A 17,167-nucleotide genomic window follows, 5' to 3' on the forward strand; every position below is an offset into this window, starting at 1 on the left:
GGTAAATGACAGTTAGTCTTACATTCACTTCTATTTTACCTTTTCATATATCTTCGATAGATCGCCTCTTAATGTCGCTCTGGTTTTACCGCGATCTTACATACAGTTAACATGACTTATAGGCGATAAAACAACATACGCAATGACAAACACGCAGGCTTACAGCGCACCAACTACGCCATCTGTGTCTGTGTGTTTCTCGCGGCGTCTGAACGAAAGGACGGGCATTTTTTCGAGGGGCTCGTTTCTTTGTTAGACACATCCAAATGAATCCAGCAAACAATTAGGCCAAGGAAAGTATAGGGGGCATGAATCGATGCCCTTTAACTGTAGTGCAGTAATTATTACGTAAATGGAAATGAATTAAAGTGGATGAAAAATCACCCTTTACGTCGGTGGGATCCGAACCCACAACCTTGGAATTACGCGTTCGGCGCTTCCCCGTTCATTTCGTTGGGTATTTGCGTATGTGTAATCCCTGGGAGTGTTGGGACTGTTGCTTTAGCGCCTATAGGCCGTTTCACATGACACAAAACACAACGGTTTGCAGGCTGCGAATTCGCTCGCAGCGAGAAAACGGCCGATCGCTCTTGCGCAACGGTCAGCGGCAAGCGACCAACATGTAGGAAATTTTTCGCTCAGTTCGCAGCGGCGGAGCAATTTTTTGGTCGGGACCCGTCGAAATTAAGCCGACGAGTTTGTTTTGGTTATGGCCGCTGTTGCGCATTCAGAAATGAATCTAGATTGAAAAGTGTTTTTTAGATGACAAAACACGTGTGCCCTTCTCTACCGTTGATGAAAAGTTAACACGATCATAACGCACAGACTGTTAATTAAAAAAAATCTGCAGTGTCTGCCACAAAAACTGCAGCAAGCAACCCTGCGCACTGCGGCAGTCGCAAAGCAAAAGCAAAAAAAATAAAAAAAAAGCGGGCGTAGCTTGCGCTAGTGGCAGAAGGTTCAAGGCACAGCGGACCTGATCGGTTCCTAGCTGGTCCTGGTCATACGAAGTGATGCCAAGGTCCAGTCGAGTCCAGCACAGTCACCTCTAGCTGTTTCAGCCGTACTACGTCGTGGACTACTTTAAACGAGTTGACTCCAGCAGTATCGCTTGGCAGCGCGCCGAGATTCCCGGTAAGTGGCTTCCTCATCGGCAGTGCGAACCTTCTTCGGTCTCCCCATGTCTGCGTCTGGCGCCGCGCGCCGCCGCCACGCGCGGGCTTTATACAGAACGAAGGAGCGCGTGCGCACTTGGCCGTGACGTCACGCCTGGCGCGACCGAGCGGTTGCGTGCAGTGTCCAGGCAGGCGGGCTGGTGGCGGAGCAGTGTATGGGCTAGCGAAGCAGGTGCGCAGCTGTGAAACCGGTTGCTAGGCAACGGTTTTTTTTTTGTTCGCGTTGGACAGATTACGGCCTGCTTAAACAGCTCCGCTGCTAAAATCGCAGACCATTCGCAGCCCATGTGAAACGAAACCGCCATTAGCGGAGGTTGCGAAGGGAGCACACAGAAGGAATGAGGCTATTTTTTTTCACTGCAATCGCAGCATGTGAAACAGCTGCGAATGTGATGTGAAACAGTAAGATTGTGATGTGAAACAGAGCTGCGATGTGAAACAGTCATGTTTACTAAATCGTACCAACTTGCACGAGAATAAGTGTTACTACACGTGTACACATTTTCCCGCTTATTGTCCTAACGCATTCTATTACTGAGCTAATGCCCGGAATGCACGTACCAGGATTTAAGCCGTCGTGTGGTGTTACTGTCCTGGTGACTGGCGGGCTCGGCGCGTGCGGTGGTGGTGGTGGTGCTTGGGCCGCCGCCGGCGCAACGAGGTTAGCGCCGGTGCCCCCTGCAGGGGCGCTTGCGGCGGGAGCGTTGGGTCCCGGAGGTGGTTCGGCCTTCAGCCGCGAGAGGGCGGCTTCATCGTCGCAGGGCCGCGCAGCGCTCCGCTTGGCGCCAGCAGCAGCTGCGGTGGCGCCCTCGTCGCACTCGGCCCTGCGTTTCCTGCGCACATGCGCGCCAAACGCGGGATAAGGAACGCGTGATGTCACACGACTAACTCTGTTGCGTTTGAGAGGCAGTCACACTTACAAAATTTGACTAAATGTTGACTACTCAAACGCAATCTAAATTTGTCCCCCCCCCTCCATATCTATAACACCCTCTGACGTCACGAGAATGAGAGAACTTAATTATATAGGATGGTCACCCTAACAGTTATTTTCGAAGCGGGTAGCTGTTTACTAGCTACTGCATTCTTATGTTACCGTCGACCTTTGTTACATAGTCAATGAAGTCGTATCGGGTTTCTTCTTCGGCAATCAAAGATAGGGTGTTAGTGCTGAATGCGTAGGCGACAATGGGCTGCTTTAGTTTAACGTGAACTCGGCGGCTTGACGCCATCTACCATCCATGAGAAAGAGCGAACACTATCATTGCTGCGTATTAAACTCGATTTTCTTTAGCATTCGATCATATCAAAAACAGAATGATAAACCTATAGCGCGACTACGGTTTCTCGTGCGTCACTTCGTCAAGCTTCCAGACATGTCGCTCAGCCGCTCTCTTTCTTGGACAGCAATGTGAAGGTATCCTACATCGCTTTTGATTTTAGGGAAGCTTTTGGACCATATTGTCCTTGCGTTGCCGTCTTCGCCCGAATTAGAATTAAGCTGAGGATTACCGCTGTCCGTGTAGCTGCTATTCAGCCGCCATTGCCACCTGATCGTGACAGTTAAGAACGCGAGCTCAAACCAGTGAAGATGAAACTCTTCATTGGGCGAACCTATGCTCAGAAAAAGAAGTAACAGTCATCATATCGTTTCATAACAGTACACTAAAGGGAAATCTGGCGCGAGTGTCTATGGCAGCTGCAATGCGTGGTGCTTCAGCCAGCATGGGATGATGGGTAGTACATGGATTAGCCTAAGCTTCGTTCATGCGGCTCAGTGTGGCCTCCAGCCGCTTTGTCACAAGACGAAGTTCAGCGAAAATTTAGCGGTCCCACTTCACTACCTTGACCCTTTTAAGCTCACCACTTTAATCATCTCACGAGGTTCGCAACGAGCCATTCTCTTATTCGAAACAAAAACCAAAACGCAACAATAAACAAAGCCGCAAGTGCGTTCGAAGCCGCGAGCACGAAGAATAGGCAAATCCATGTAGTATACCTGTCGTTCTCTTGGTGGCTGAACGATCGCAGTGCCAGACTTCCCTCTAGTAAATACTGCATAGGAAACTCTGTGACACTCAGAGTGCAGCAAGAGCCGTGAAATCGTCGGTCGTCCGTAATCTGATCGTCAGGGAAACACGTCGGCTCTTACGCATGCGTAACCGTGTACTTTCCAGCGTTATCGCCGGTGCTCGCGTTAGTTGTAGATGTCCCTCTCGATATCACGCGTCGTACGTGCTTTTATCTGATCCGACGATTCGCCAAACACTCGAGAAAGTTCCACTGCGTTCAGGCGTGTCCAAGAACGCAAATGCGCCTATAGCGATAACACGTATCAGTTTCTAAACAGTGAAAGCCGCTCAGAATTAAAGAGAAACACAAGAATGCGTGGTCAGTACTGAAATACAGTCAAATATTGTTCTTACAAATGCGTACGTGCTGCAGTATACAATTCAAGATTGCTCACCTGCTTGTCTCTTGAGCCGCTGTTTCCGAAATGCGCGCGGAATGAAGGGTCAAGGAAAAGTGAAACAAAAACAAAACAGAATTAGGTTAGTTCCTTATTGCGCATAATATATCTAGAACCAGCACTAGTACGTTCATACAGAAATGACAATAGCGTGCTGTACACCACGTATGCGATTCACAAGTCTCCGCAATGGGACAATCAGAAAATGATAATTGGTGAGAACGATTCTGCCGTATTCGTAGAGCACCAGAAGCAAATCGTATCGTATAGCAGACAAATTCCATATAGCTTTTGATTAGTGAGTAGAGCTTTTTACCATTGGTATACGACTGCTTTTATGTCATAGTGCATTTATAACGCTAGCAAGCTTTTATGTAATTGCATTTACGGCTACTGGGCCTCGTTTATTGAAAGCACGAATAGCTATTTTAAAATAAGCAGTTTGTTCGCATACTCAGGATCCATTGGCAAGCGTGCGTGATGCGATCCAAACTCGAATTAACTGATCAACGTGGGGAGTTCTATGCATTGAGTACTGGTTTCCTGGGAAACCACACGCTTTGTAGTGCGATACTGCAATTTTACTCGAATGTTCCAGTACGCATCTGCGGCGTAGAACCTGGAGTACTTTCCGATAACTAGCTTTTTTTCGATTTTTGTCGCCTATTTGCCATTCAGTTATGGCAGGACGCCGTTGCTGCCGCCGAGAGATGACGCCACGTACAGATGTCCTTAAATCCTGGGAATGATTTCCGCATCCGTCTAATAGCGAACGGTCAGAGGGCATTCGCCGACACTTACCGGGTGGTCCTTTACTGCGCGAGACTTTCCGCAACTCCTCAGCCTGCAAGAAATGAAGAAAAAGAAAAGTTATTAGAAAACAGTGCTGCGTTGAAATAAATTTCAGGCATACTGTCACGAGAAAAATCACAACGCAGCTGCTCGTTCTTAAAAATACAGCAGTACTGTTCAGCTTCAAGTTCTAAAAATAAGTTGTAAGAAATCCATGTTCTCGACAACCTGCGACTGCAGTTGAAACAGTGTATGACGCTGGTTAGCATGGTTGCGAAGGTTACATTACGATGCCCTCTACGCTGAAACCGCTGGTTGGAGAAGTGACGTTATATGCGGGCCGGATGCATCCTGTTGTTAGGCAGAAATGTATGTATGTATGTATGTATGTATGTATGTATGTATGTATGTATGTATGTATGTATGTATGTATGTATGTATGTATGTATGTATGTATGTATGTATGTATGTATGTATGTATGTATGTATGTATGTATGTATGTATGTATGTATGTATGTATGTATGTATGTATGTATGTATGTATGTATACGGTAGTGAGTATGCTACACAAGTCGCACAGCACATCTGCTGTGAGTTGCTGTGACTGCTACACAGCAGATCAGAGCCCAGTAGTAACAGGCCGATCTAAAAACCCAAACACCAATCTCCAACAAATGAAATAGGATGCATCACTACATCGACAATTGTCTTAAGTGCACCGTCGTCCCTAAGTACGTTGACAAAACGTGCCCTGACTGCAACAACATATGTGTGAATGTGTGAACGGGTTGCAGTTTTTCGAGGAAACGGGATTCCAACGTTCGCGCTGCCTCGCCACGTGCTCCCCGAAAGATCCGATGCCCAATAGCTTGTTCGAGCTCCTTTGAACTCTGCGATTACGCTTACCCACCTCACTGGCATTATGGTTATCGCAGTAAACAACCAACACAGCGACAACAGCAACAACAACGACAACAGCTCCTCCATTGCCTTATGCCAGGAAGCCCGACTAGTTTACGGAACGCCAGCCAAAAGCGTCAACACTTACGGACACTTGCGTCATACACGAACGGGGAAGTAACCTAACGCTCGCTCAAAAATTGATGACGTCACGAAAGGCATATGTCTCTCCTAATTGCTTGTTTTAGAGGGTGCAGTAGTCGTCGACCAGCTCACTCAACCGTGTCTGTAGTGCTCCTGGATATAACTGTACTGTCTTTGCCACGGCGACAACGGCACGGACTGAGCAGAGAAAAGCGGAGAACGTGATAGTCGATGTATATCCTTCTGTGCTGTCGCCCCGCCTTGACAAGTCTTTCAGCAGGCATTTGGAAACCGATATGATTAAGGACATGTACCGGACTCTGTACCCGGCTTCCGCACTGGCCACGCGTAATGCGTCAGAGCGTGTTTTGTCGCCTTCGCAGAAGGCTTGTGAGTGACATGTCGAAGACATTTAGAAGCACGACTGTGCGGCGACACGGGCTCAATACGTACAGCTCCATTGCGGAGACGAGAGGACACTGCCCTTCGGTCGCTTGTGACGTTCGTGTGTCCGGTGGTGTGTCACGCAGGACCTTTCTTCGACCGCCGACAGTTGCTTTACCGAGGGCCAAGCTTACTGACGCTGAAGGATGTGATACTTAGGCTTAAGTTTAATTTGAAACAAGTCATATGTAAGCGTTGAAAGCGAACGGTGCTGAGAAATTAATATATTTTGAAGAATCGACTAGTTCTTTCGTCACTGGTATTTCTCAGTAACCAACATGCCCAGGGGCCGGATTCGTTCTTAAGTGCTGGCCATCTTCGCTACCATAATGTCGATCCTTAAGTTTGGTGACAATTCTCTTAGGAACAAGAATTATAGTGTAATAGCTTCTTGTGAATACGGCAGGAGGTGGGGGGATAGGCGAGGCCTGTTAACTAACAATGATTCGTATACGATTTAACTGCAAAGGTCATTACAGAGAAGACGAGCTCCTTGAAACTTCATTCGCCGCCATACGCATCGGACGCTGAGTCACTGGCGAATGGTAAAAGTGATTCTGAATAAGTTGGTGCATGAATACGTTCGTACCAACTGTGGTGTTTCATACGTGGCGCGTCCGTTGGTACCCGAGATTGCGGAAGCCGTTGCATGCGTTCATAGGCCACTATATATGCGCACGATAGACTAGGAAGCGTGCACGCTGTCTCTCGCTCTCCGAAGTTTGGGCGAGGAGGAGAGGATTCATGTTCCCTGAGCTGCATGACTTGGGAAGCCTTGATACGCAGGCTTAGGCTTTGTTGTTTAAAAGAAGGCTTATAAGGCGTGCGCGTCAAGGCTCCCTATCGTGGCTTAGTGTTTAACGCAGCTAACTGTCGAGCCGAACAAAAGGTAGTTTTAACGTGTGCTCAATTCCGACATACGCAGAGGCTTTCGCATAATACCGGTTGACAACACGATGGCAGCGACGCCTTGAGATGGTTCATCAAACTACATGGTCTTGTAGACATGTCTACGTGCATTATAAGTGTTTGTATAAAAAAAGTTTAAAAAGGCAACGCATTACCATTTACGGCGCTGTCGATAAATCACACCAGCAGTGAAATAGAATACACTTCGTTCATGCGGTAACAGTTCCGCGTTTTGCCAGTTGATCTCTACGCCGCCAGATGGCACCACAGACCATGCCGCTCACGTTTACGGATACGGTAATCCGTAAACGCCAACTTTGCGGAAAAGCGCTGTAATGTTGCCGCTTTACCTTTTGTAACCAAGATTTTAGGGGTGAATATCACAATAAAAACACACGACCGGAAAACGTGGACAAAGGGATGTTCACTGATAAAGGTGCACATTGCTGGCAGCTTTCTTATACACCTACTGAAACATTCCGTGTGGCATACCAATAATACCGCGCGTTTTCGTACGGAAACTGTATAGAGTCCACACGTTTTCCATATATTTGCCATATATTTCTGTAAAAATTATACGGAAACATACAGGTTCCAATAGGGATGTGGAAATAAATTTTCGTGCTCCGCTATTTTCAAAAATACTTGTAATCTTAGACGACATGTGGAAGTCGAAGTTACCTTGAAATGAGTGACCGTTTAGGACCTGATTAACGCTGATCTAGTTAGGTTGCATTTTTAATGAACTCAAGCGAGCGTTCAAGATTCCTGAAAAAAGAAGAGGTACATCACAAAATGGGAGGATGCTGCTCGGTTGACTGGTACAGACAAGATATGCGCTTTCACGAGGAAAATAGCAATTTAGTATCGCAAATGCGGTGTTGTCTCGTCCACAGAATGTCGACGTCCGACGTAACATCGCGTGTTGGTGTGAATATATTACAGTAATCAAAAAGCAAACACACACGCTTAGGGACAAGATCAAGAACCATATTTGTCCTCTCAGCCGAATCGCTTACAAAGGGCATGCGATCGCTTAGAACAAAAGAACACTTAAAAAAAGGGCGCATTAAGCGTAATGGAAATTTCGCAACTACATTTGAAAGTGTCGACTGTACAAGCGACATACGCCTTTACCGTCACAAGAAGAACACATCTCTGTCAGCGTGACAACAGCGCAGTCCACGCGGGAGGCGATGTCAGGGAGGCGTCGAGTAGAGCCCGAAAGAAAAACAAAAACCAAACTGAACCCGACAGCTGCGTCGTGCACCGCTATGCGGGCTCGCGTTTTATATGAACGACCTTTACTAGCGGCCGTTCGCAGACTCGCCGCTTGAAATGCTATATAGAGACAGCTCCGTTCGCCAGCGCACCTGTGCTGCATTTGTGCTCTATTCTGCGATCGAAATAAACTGAATAAAATAATAAAATGTGAGCACTCGACTGTCCTCCTCGCCCCCTTCTCTCCCAATGGCGTGGAGCACACAGCTGTGGTGTGACAAGAGCGACACGAGACGCGCTGACACAGGTGTTCGTTATATCTATCTATCTATCTATCTATCTATCTATCTATCTATCTATCTATCTATCTATCTATCTATCTATCTATCTATCTATCTATCTATCTATCTATCTATCTATCTATCTATCTATCTATCTATCTATCTATCTATCTATCTATCTATCTATCTATCTATCTATCTATCTATCTATCTATCTATCTATCTATCTATCTATCTATCTATCTATCTATCTATCTATCTATCTATCTATCTATCTATCTATCTATCTATCTATCTGTCTGTCTGTCTGTCTGTCTGTCTGTCTGTCTGTCCATCCGTCCGTCCGTCCGTCTATACATACATACATACATACATACATACATACATACATACATACATACATACATACATACATACATACATACATACATACATACATACACGTTTAATGACAACCAACATATAATCAAGCCAATGAAAGTATAGGGGATGTTATTTGTAGTAATTACGATATAAATGTGAAGAAAGTAAAGTGGACGAAAAGACAACTTGCCGCCGTACCTCAATTGGTAGAGCATCGGACGCGTTATTCAAAGGTTGCAGGTTCGGTCCCTGCCGGCGGAAAGTTGTCTTTTCGTCCTCTTTAATTTCTTCACACTTATATCGTAATTACTACCAATAACGTCCCCCATACTTTCCTCGGCTTGATTGTCGCTTGGTTGTTCTTAATGTTGTGTCTAACAAAGAAAACGAGCCCGTGAATTCCCCTTCTTTCCTAGTACATGCACGTTTGTGTTTTGAGGCCTACATTTGAAGCCCCGCGCGCCGCCTTTCTCAACAGAACAGAAACAAGTGGCAAATCGAACGTCACGCGTCAGAGAAAGAGAGAGAGAGAGAGAAACAACAAAACGCAAAAGGAACGCGTCACAGATGACAACAGCCGGCTATAGAGAGTGGGCAGTAGTAGGCCTACGCCGCTGGCTTTCCCGCACGACACAGATTTCCGCGGCCGGCCTCGCGCGCTCAATGGCCCGACGTCGACAGATTTGCGAGGAAGCAGCACGGATGAGGGAGGCCTCGGTTTATAAATACGCAGACGGGGAAGCCGCAAGAGCGTCGCGTACTTGGCGTGGTTTACCTATAGGCTTCTTCCTCGGGTGCCGATGCCTGGCGTCGGCCCGCGGCTCGCTCCAGTGTCCGTCGTGTCGTAACTTTTTTTTGCAGGCGAGAAAAAAGAATCCCGTAGCAGACGACACGTTGGTTTAGGGATGCACGTCACCCTCCTTTCTATTCACAACTGTCCTTGCACTGAAACAGCTTGCTTGAGTTTCAACGATCAGTGGCGTGCTTGCAGTTACGCTAACGTTATGGCACTAGCCTGGTTCCACTCTCGCCGCTGTGAGGGCGAATATAAAAGAAACCTCGCGGCAAGGTGATGCCGGGGGTTCGCCAAGCGAGCGTCGTCGTCGCGTACGAGCGCGCGCGGTGCTGCGCCTGCGCAGAAAGAGAATCGATTGCGTCAGGAGATGCCGCCGGCGGTAGCGGTGCCTGGCGGCGGTGCGCGAAAGCGAACGGTAACCGCGCAATGCGTTGGGAGGTCCCAGATGGCAGCACGCTTGCGGCGGAGATTATTTTGTGGCTCTACTTAACGAATGACGCGCCTTGTTTGAATGGCGGCATGCATCTATGGGTTTTTGACGGGCATGGGGTGCGTGAGATGCTGTAGCCGTAGTTTCCTAATTATACACTACAGGAAAATATGGCGCTAGTGTCTATGAGACCTGCAAAGCATGGCGCTTCAGCCAGTATGAGAATGATGGGCAGTACATGAATCTTCGTTCTTTCGGCTCCGGTAGGATCTGTGTGGCATGCAGCCGCTTTGTCGCAATACTAAGTTCGGCAAACGTTCAGCACTTCCACTTCACTTTCTTAACATTTTTAGGCTCACTAATTCGGGTCACGAAGTTCACAACGATCCATTCATTGGTCCGAAACAAATGCCAATACACAACTATAAACAAAGCCATCTGTGCGTTCGAAGCCGCAAGCACGTTAGGAAAATTCACGAACTACCCGTCATTTCCATGGTGGCTGAACGGTCGCAGCGTCAGAGTTACCATAGGCGTCCGCAGGGGGGGGGGGGGGCAAGGGGGCGAGAAGGGGGGGCGCAAAGTCAGCCCTATACATTGTAGGGGGGGCGAGAAGAGGGGCGCAAAGGCAGCCGCATACATTGACATAATAGGGAGGGGGCGCTGCGACGAACCTTCGCCCCCCCTGAAGGGGAACCCTGCGCACGCTTATGAGAGTCACCTCTAGTAAATATTGTAGAACGCTCTATGGTTGTAGCGGGGCTGAGATGCACTAGGCAGGGTTGCCACTGACTTTCGAGTAAATGTCGCCAAACGACGAGCAAAAGGTCGCCAAAAGTCGCCATTTTTTTTACAAATTTCGCCAAAAAAGTAGCCATTCTAGATATGTGCGGCATACCCAGTAATAAAAATTTTCACTCACGTATAGCCCCGTAGAACACAGTACCATCCAAGCCCCTAAATTATATTGACGTTTCTCGATGCCAGTCGTATCGCCCGCTTCACCATGGAAGTGCATGGTGCTGCTTCTCCGACTAGCCGCAAGATGTGCGTGGTGGCGCAAGGGTGAATGAACGAAACGCTCATGATATCCTTCCATCCCTGTTCTCTCGTTTCAAAGCTAAAAGTGTGGTATAAACCTTGGGCGAAAACCGTGAAAGCATTATTTCTAGACAGCTGTACGTACCCTTATATGAATTAAAAGCTTTAAAAGGTTTATTGAAGGTAACACGACAGAATTCTTACAGGAACCGATCATTAGTGAGTCTTACACCTTTTCAGTGTGAACTAATATGATACCGGACATCACCGACCCTTTCTTATAGTTACTTATATCTACACGCGTCAATCCGATGCGTTATTGCTGTATAACAATGTAAAATGTTATACAGCAATTTTTTTATTGCACACGCTCACCGAGAACAGTGAAAAATGCCTCAATAAATAATTTTTATTGCAGAAATAGCCGCGTATCCGCCTCTCTTCGCTGTTCCAAAACAGTCTTTGCGAGCTGAACTGGGGGTACTGCAACAGTGAATAAGTCGCCAAGCTATTCACAGCAGTTGGAGCTTTGGCGGAACAAATGGTCGGAACATGCGGCCAACCCGTCGTCTTGCCCCTTCAAATGCGAAACTTCAGATAAGCTTAAAGCACCTAAAGCCATAAACCTATAGTCAATCACTGCCCCCTCGCGGTTTGCAAGGCAGTCCGCTGACTTACATTTTGCTAGAATGTCGCTGGGGGACGTTCCAGTACCTCCTGCATCTAGATGGCATCCAGAACTAAGGATCCCACTCACTGATCTTATTTTCACAGAACATCAAATAAATGTTTTATTATCTCTCTAGATGAATTGAGGAGGTACACACGAGTTACAGGACGGACATACCGAATGACGCGTAATGTGCACATTCTACTCGTGGGTCTAAAACCAAGAAAAATACTGAGAATGTTGCCGCTCATTCGTTGGGAAGACACTGAGCTTAGGATTCAAAACTCGGTGGAGACCTAAGCCGAAAATCGCCAAAAACTCGCCATGTCGCCATTCATAATTTTAGGTCGCCACGGGCCTCTCAAATTCGCCAATTTGGCGAAAAGTAGCCACCATTGGCAACCCTGGCACTAGGTGTGCTTTTCTGGACACTGCGAAATTCCGCCATGTTGTCAAATTTCGTAATGGCGGCATTTTAAGCCAATCAGAGAGGTCGCAGCAGCCCTCTGGTCCAATCAGAGTTGACAAGATGGCGAGTTTGACAACATGACGGAATTACATCAGTGTCCAGAATAGCAACCTAGGGGTGAGTTACACTAGGCGGGAGATGCGCTAGGTGTGAGATACACTAGGCGCTAGATACAGCAGGTGAAGTGAGAACTTAACAAATTTGCAGCCATACGTTGGAATCAGCTCGCGCGAGTCAGAGTGAAGGGGAATTGGGAGAGGCTTCCGTTTGATAGTGGACAAAAACTAGTATGATGCCGATGATAATGATGACGACGACGACACTTTACGTATAGAAATAAATACTTCGATGAAATTAGCAACGGGATGACAGTCCGAGGGCCACGGCTTTCCAAACATTCATCCTTAGGGGGCCATGATGCCTCTGGACATATTTGTAAACCTTGCTGGAGAAAAATAAGATAAACGCGCGAAACTGTCATTCTTTAAAACGAAACATTGCCCTCATGCACTCCCCGACGCAAGCGAATAATTCAGTGTCTGTCTCATCCAGGGTTGCCAATGGTGGCTACTTTTCGCCAAATTGGCGAATTTGAGAGGCCCGTGGCGACATAAAAGTATGAATGGCGACATGGCGAATTTTTGGCGATTTTCGGCTTAGGTCTCCACTGAGTTATGCATCCTATGCTCAGTGTCTTCCCAACGAATGAGCGGCAACATTCTCTGTATTTTTCTTGGGTTGAGACCCACGAGTAGAATGTGTACATTACGCGTCATTCGGTATGTCCGTCCTGTAACTCGTGTGTATCTCCTCAATTCATCTAGATGCAGGAGGTACTGGAAAGTCCCCCAGCGACATTCTAGCAAAATGTAAGTCAGCGGACTGCCTTGCAAACCGCGAGGGGGCAGTGTTTGAGAATCAGTTTATCGCTTTAGGTGCTTTAAGCTTCTCTAAAGTTTCGCTTCAGTAGGGGCTAGACGATGGGTCGGCCGCGTGTTCCGACCATTTGTTCCGCCAAAGCTCCAACTGTTTTGAATGGCTTGGCGACTTATTCACTGTGGCAGTATCCCCAATTCAGCTCGTAAAGATTGTCTTGGAATAGCGAAGAGCGGCGGATATGCGGCTATTCGTGCAATAAAAAAATATTTATTGAGGAATTTTCCACTTTTCGGTGAGCATGTGCAATGAAAACAATTGTTATATAATATTTTACATTGTCTACCTGCTTATTAATAACGCATCGGATTCACGCGTGCAGATATAGGCGACTTTGAGAAAGGGTCGGTGACGTCCGGTATCATATTAGTTCACAAGGAAAAGGTGTAAGACTCACTAATGATCGGTTCCTATAAGAATTCTGTCGTATTACCTTGAATAAACCTTTTAATACTTTTAATTCATATAAGGGTACGTAAAGCTGTCTACAAACAACGCTTTCACGGTTTTCGCCCAAGGTTTAACACACTTTTACCTTTGAAACGAGCGGACAGGGATGGAACGATATCATGAGCGTTTCATTCATTCACCCTTGCGCCACCACGCACATCTTGGGGCTAGTCGGAGAAGCAGCACCATGCACTCCCATGGTGAAGCGGGCGATACGATTGGCATCGAGAAACGTCAATATAATTTCAGGGTCTTGGTGGTACTGTGTTCTACGGGGCTACACGTGAGTGGAAATTTTTATTACTAGGTATGCCGCACATATCTAGAATGGCGACTTTTTTGGCGAAATTTGTACAAGAATGGCGACTTTTGGCGACTTTTTGCTCATCGTTTGGCGACATTTACTCGAAGGTCAGTGGCAACCCTGGTCTCATCCACGCTCTCACAAGCGTGAAGGCTCTCCTGGTTTTGGGGCGAACTGTCTCCATGGTGCCCGGCATAGGTGTGCGCACAAGGGGACAGGCGAGGTGCACTTAGTTCAGATCATAAGGGCCTCATACAGAGGGGGCCGGGAAGAGGAGGGGAGGGGGGAGCTGCGGTGAATGAAACATCGCCCCCTCCCCCTAATGGAGAACCCTGAGCATGCCTACTGTGCCGAGGCCTGTGCCCGTAAAGTATGGCTTTCTGATGTGAAACCGATGATTGTGAACGTAAGCAAGTTTATTTCATTTCCGAAGCAAGTTCACCTACAGTCGAGAGCAGATCGAAGTCCAATAATTGAGAAACGTGGATGCAATACTGCTCGGCGAGTTTCATTAAGTTTCGCAGTACGAAAGCAGTGCGGCACTTACGTCTACGAGAAAAACATCCAGAACTAAAAAAAAATGCGTATCTAGCTTATTGCGATCATAGACCGAGTTGGAAGTCAGAGCGAAAATTACGATTTTTTTTTTATTACGATGTCTTGTGATCGAGGAATACCCTTTTCATTCGCAGAGTTCGCTCCTGCGTTTCCGTGCACGGTGCTCACGGTAATCTCTACGCTTGTGCTATAGGTGATATGCTAAGAACTATGAAAATCCATATCGTTCCAGAGCTCGGTGCGCTGATTTTAGCCATTGCCTAGGTCAATGTCTCGCATGCCGTCACGACAGCACCATCTACACGCCACTTCTTACGGCTTCGCGGCAAGCGCCGAAGTTTTTGCCCTTAAAGATGAGACAGTAAGCTGTCTACGAAAAATCTCACAGGGTCCCTTATGCATTCGTCTAAGATGACTCAAAGGCGAAAGCCATCGTCTTTTAACACGAAAGTGTTTTATATCGGGGCCCACCAAAACTTTATCAACGTCATTTCCGTCACGGATTTGACGTCTGTAAAATGCGCACGAACAGATGACAAAGAAAAACTAGAAGAAAAAGCTTCGTTGACGGGGATGACACGGGCTTCGAACAGACGACCTCTCGACCCACGACGAAAGGCGCCGAGCGCGCTACCCACTGCTCTACCGATGCACATGGACATGCCTTCACAAACGCGCCTTATATTTCTCACACCTTCTCCCTCTCACAGTGCTCTTGGTTGGCGGGGGCGGTGTCGCCGTCTGGGAGAGGTGAAGTGAACTACTGCATCATGACAATAGAGAGGCGACAGGGAGCGCTTCGGTTGTTTCAGCGCAACAGAAGCTTTCGGTGCAATATTGTAGGAAACTGCGATCGCAGAAATGTGGCATACGTGGTGATGCCGTTCCGTGACAACGCAGTTGCGTGCCTTGCCTTTGGCGTCGTGTTCGCGTGTAACGCTTTGTCGCCAGAGTAGTGCAGCTTCCACATGCACAACAGTGTTTCTCCGCGCCTACTGGTTCGAGTTCAATAGTACGGACTAATAAAACTGCTGCAATAAGCGCCACAAAAAAAGCAATGAATTCGATGGGCAAATGTCACGCAGTGAGCGCCTTGGTTCAGCGGGAACACGCCAGCGGGAAGCGGAACGCCTTCCCGCGTTCACGGCTCAAGCTACGAAGTCTACCTCTCGCGTGCCCGAAGAGCTGTGTGGCATATGTATGAGCGTAGGAGTATGTGACGCTATTACTGGGGAGCGCACACCTTCACTTTTTTATCCTCAAACAAAGACGTTTTGATTGAGTGTATATCGAGTACCAGTGTTTATTATGTACTTGTTGATGTCAACTTGGTGCGAGATCCACCACATGTTGTGTCCGGGTGTGGGTTGACTCGTTCAGCTACCACGAAGGTTTAATCATGATCATGGATCTTAGTAATAGAGATGGAGATGTGCCACTAGGCGTCAACATGGGTGCATCGACGTCAACAGAGCATGATCAACAAACAACAGGAGCATGAATCTGTCTCTGAAGTTGGCTTCGTTCGACGCGTTTCAAAAGCTCATCCTTCCCGTGCTTAGAACAAATTGGCAACGATTCGGAGTACCCTGTACACTATTATGGGAGAGGTGTACGCGTGCTGAGAGAAATGAGAGCGTTTTAGCCTGTCCAGCATCCAGCTATGCTGAAAATTCTTTGCGTATACCGGAATGCCGGGCGTGCACGGCGCATGCGCCTGCTCGAAAAACATGGCCGCACCGCTGAAAGCGGTTGCCGTACACCTGGAATCTATCAAGTGGCCGTCGTGCGCCGTGTAGCTCGTTAGCTCCAAACTCACACTTTTATTTGCTTTAAATTCATGTCCTTAAGCTTCGACAGCGAAGTGTTCGTGTCGATTCAGCACCGTTTTCGAGAGCCATACTGAAATAATCAGCGCTGTAGGCTTAGCGAGTGGAGCTGGGTGCTTCCGGAATCTCGAAGGACACAGATTACGTGTTAGTTCTTTTTTATCCTCCATAGCTGGCGCCACTTGACGTGGCGGCAGCTATGGCACACGTTATCCGGTAATACCTTACGCCCTTGCGATACCGGAATATCGGACATAATAAAAAAAAGCGCTATTACTCCAAGAGGTTCACATACGAGGACAGATCTTCCCGTACAAAAAAGTAATCTCCAGCCTCGAATATATCGTGTGTCGTTAGAAAGGTCGGACGTGTGCTTAGTAAAAATGTTCGACGACTTAGAGTACAATATACAGTCGCGCTCAATATGACGCAACACGGGAGCGCGTGGCCTCATGAGTTGAAAAATTGTGCAGGGATCTCTTTTTTTTTCATGTTTTGCTTATTTTTGTCTAAGTCTTCGTCATTTTTTTTCATTTGCTTTCCTATCTTCTGTCCTCTTTGTCTCCTCCTATCTTCCTTTCCTCTATCTCTTCCCGCTTCCCGAAAGACTAGTAAGGCGTCGCGCTCCTCTAGGTGGCAGCTGTGAGCCGGCTCACTCCCTCTTTTCTCTGTGTTCTTGTGTATGCAGACCAAATAATAATAATAATAATAATAATAATAATAATAATAATAATAATAATAATAATAATAATAATAATAATAATAATAATAATAATAATAATAATAATAATAATAATCAACTCGCTCTCATTTCAACAACTAAATGATATTTATATATTACATACTTGGGATCATCCATAAGTAACAGAAGAGCGCTATAGTTGTAGAAATAAAGGCTAGTGGAAGGCATGCGCAGTGTTTGATCTTGTGAAGCCACGCCCTCCTGTGTTGCAAGTCCTATTGAGCGCAACTGTACGCAACCAT

The 17,167-nt window shown here is 47.0% G+C and overlaps 1 protein-coding gene across 11 annotated transcripts in view; it reads right to left on the bottom strand.

Moving 5' to 3' along the window:
* Window positions 1-17,167, bottom strand: part of LOC119372049 (trithorax group protein osa) — a 303,909-nt gene that overhangs the window by 56,810 nt on the left and 229,932 nt on the right. For all 11 annotated transcript variants that reach the window (XM_049419720.1, XM_049419721.1, XM_049419723.1 and 8 more), the window contains exons 5-7: window positions 4,447-4,489; window positions 3,643-3,661; window positions 1,737-2,008 (exon numbers count right to left, since the gene is read on the bottom strand). In XM_049419720.1, the coding sequence (XP_049275677.1) occupies window positions 1,737-2,008; window positions 3,643-3,661; window positions 4,447-4,489 (334 nt within the window). The remainder of the gene's footprint in view (window positions 1-1,736; window positions 2,009-3,642; window positions 3,662-4,446; window positions 4,490-17,167) is intronic.

This window comes from Rhipicephalus sanguineus, chromosome 10 (assembly GCF_013339695.2).
Source record: "Rhipicephalus sanguineus isolate Rsan-2018 chromosome 10, BIME_Rsan_1.4, whole genome shotgun sequence".
NCBI classification, from domain to species: domain Eukaryota; kingdom Metazoa; phylum Arthropoda; class Arachnida; order Ixodida; family Ixodidae; genus Rhipicephalus; species Rhipicephalus sanguineus.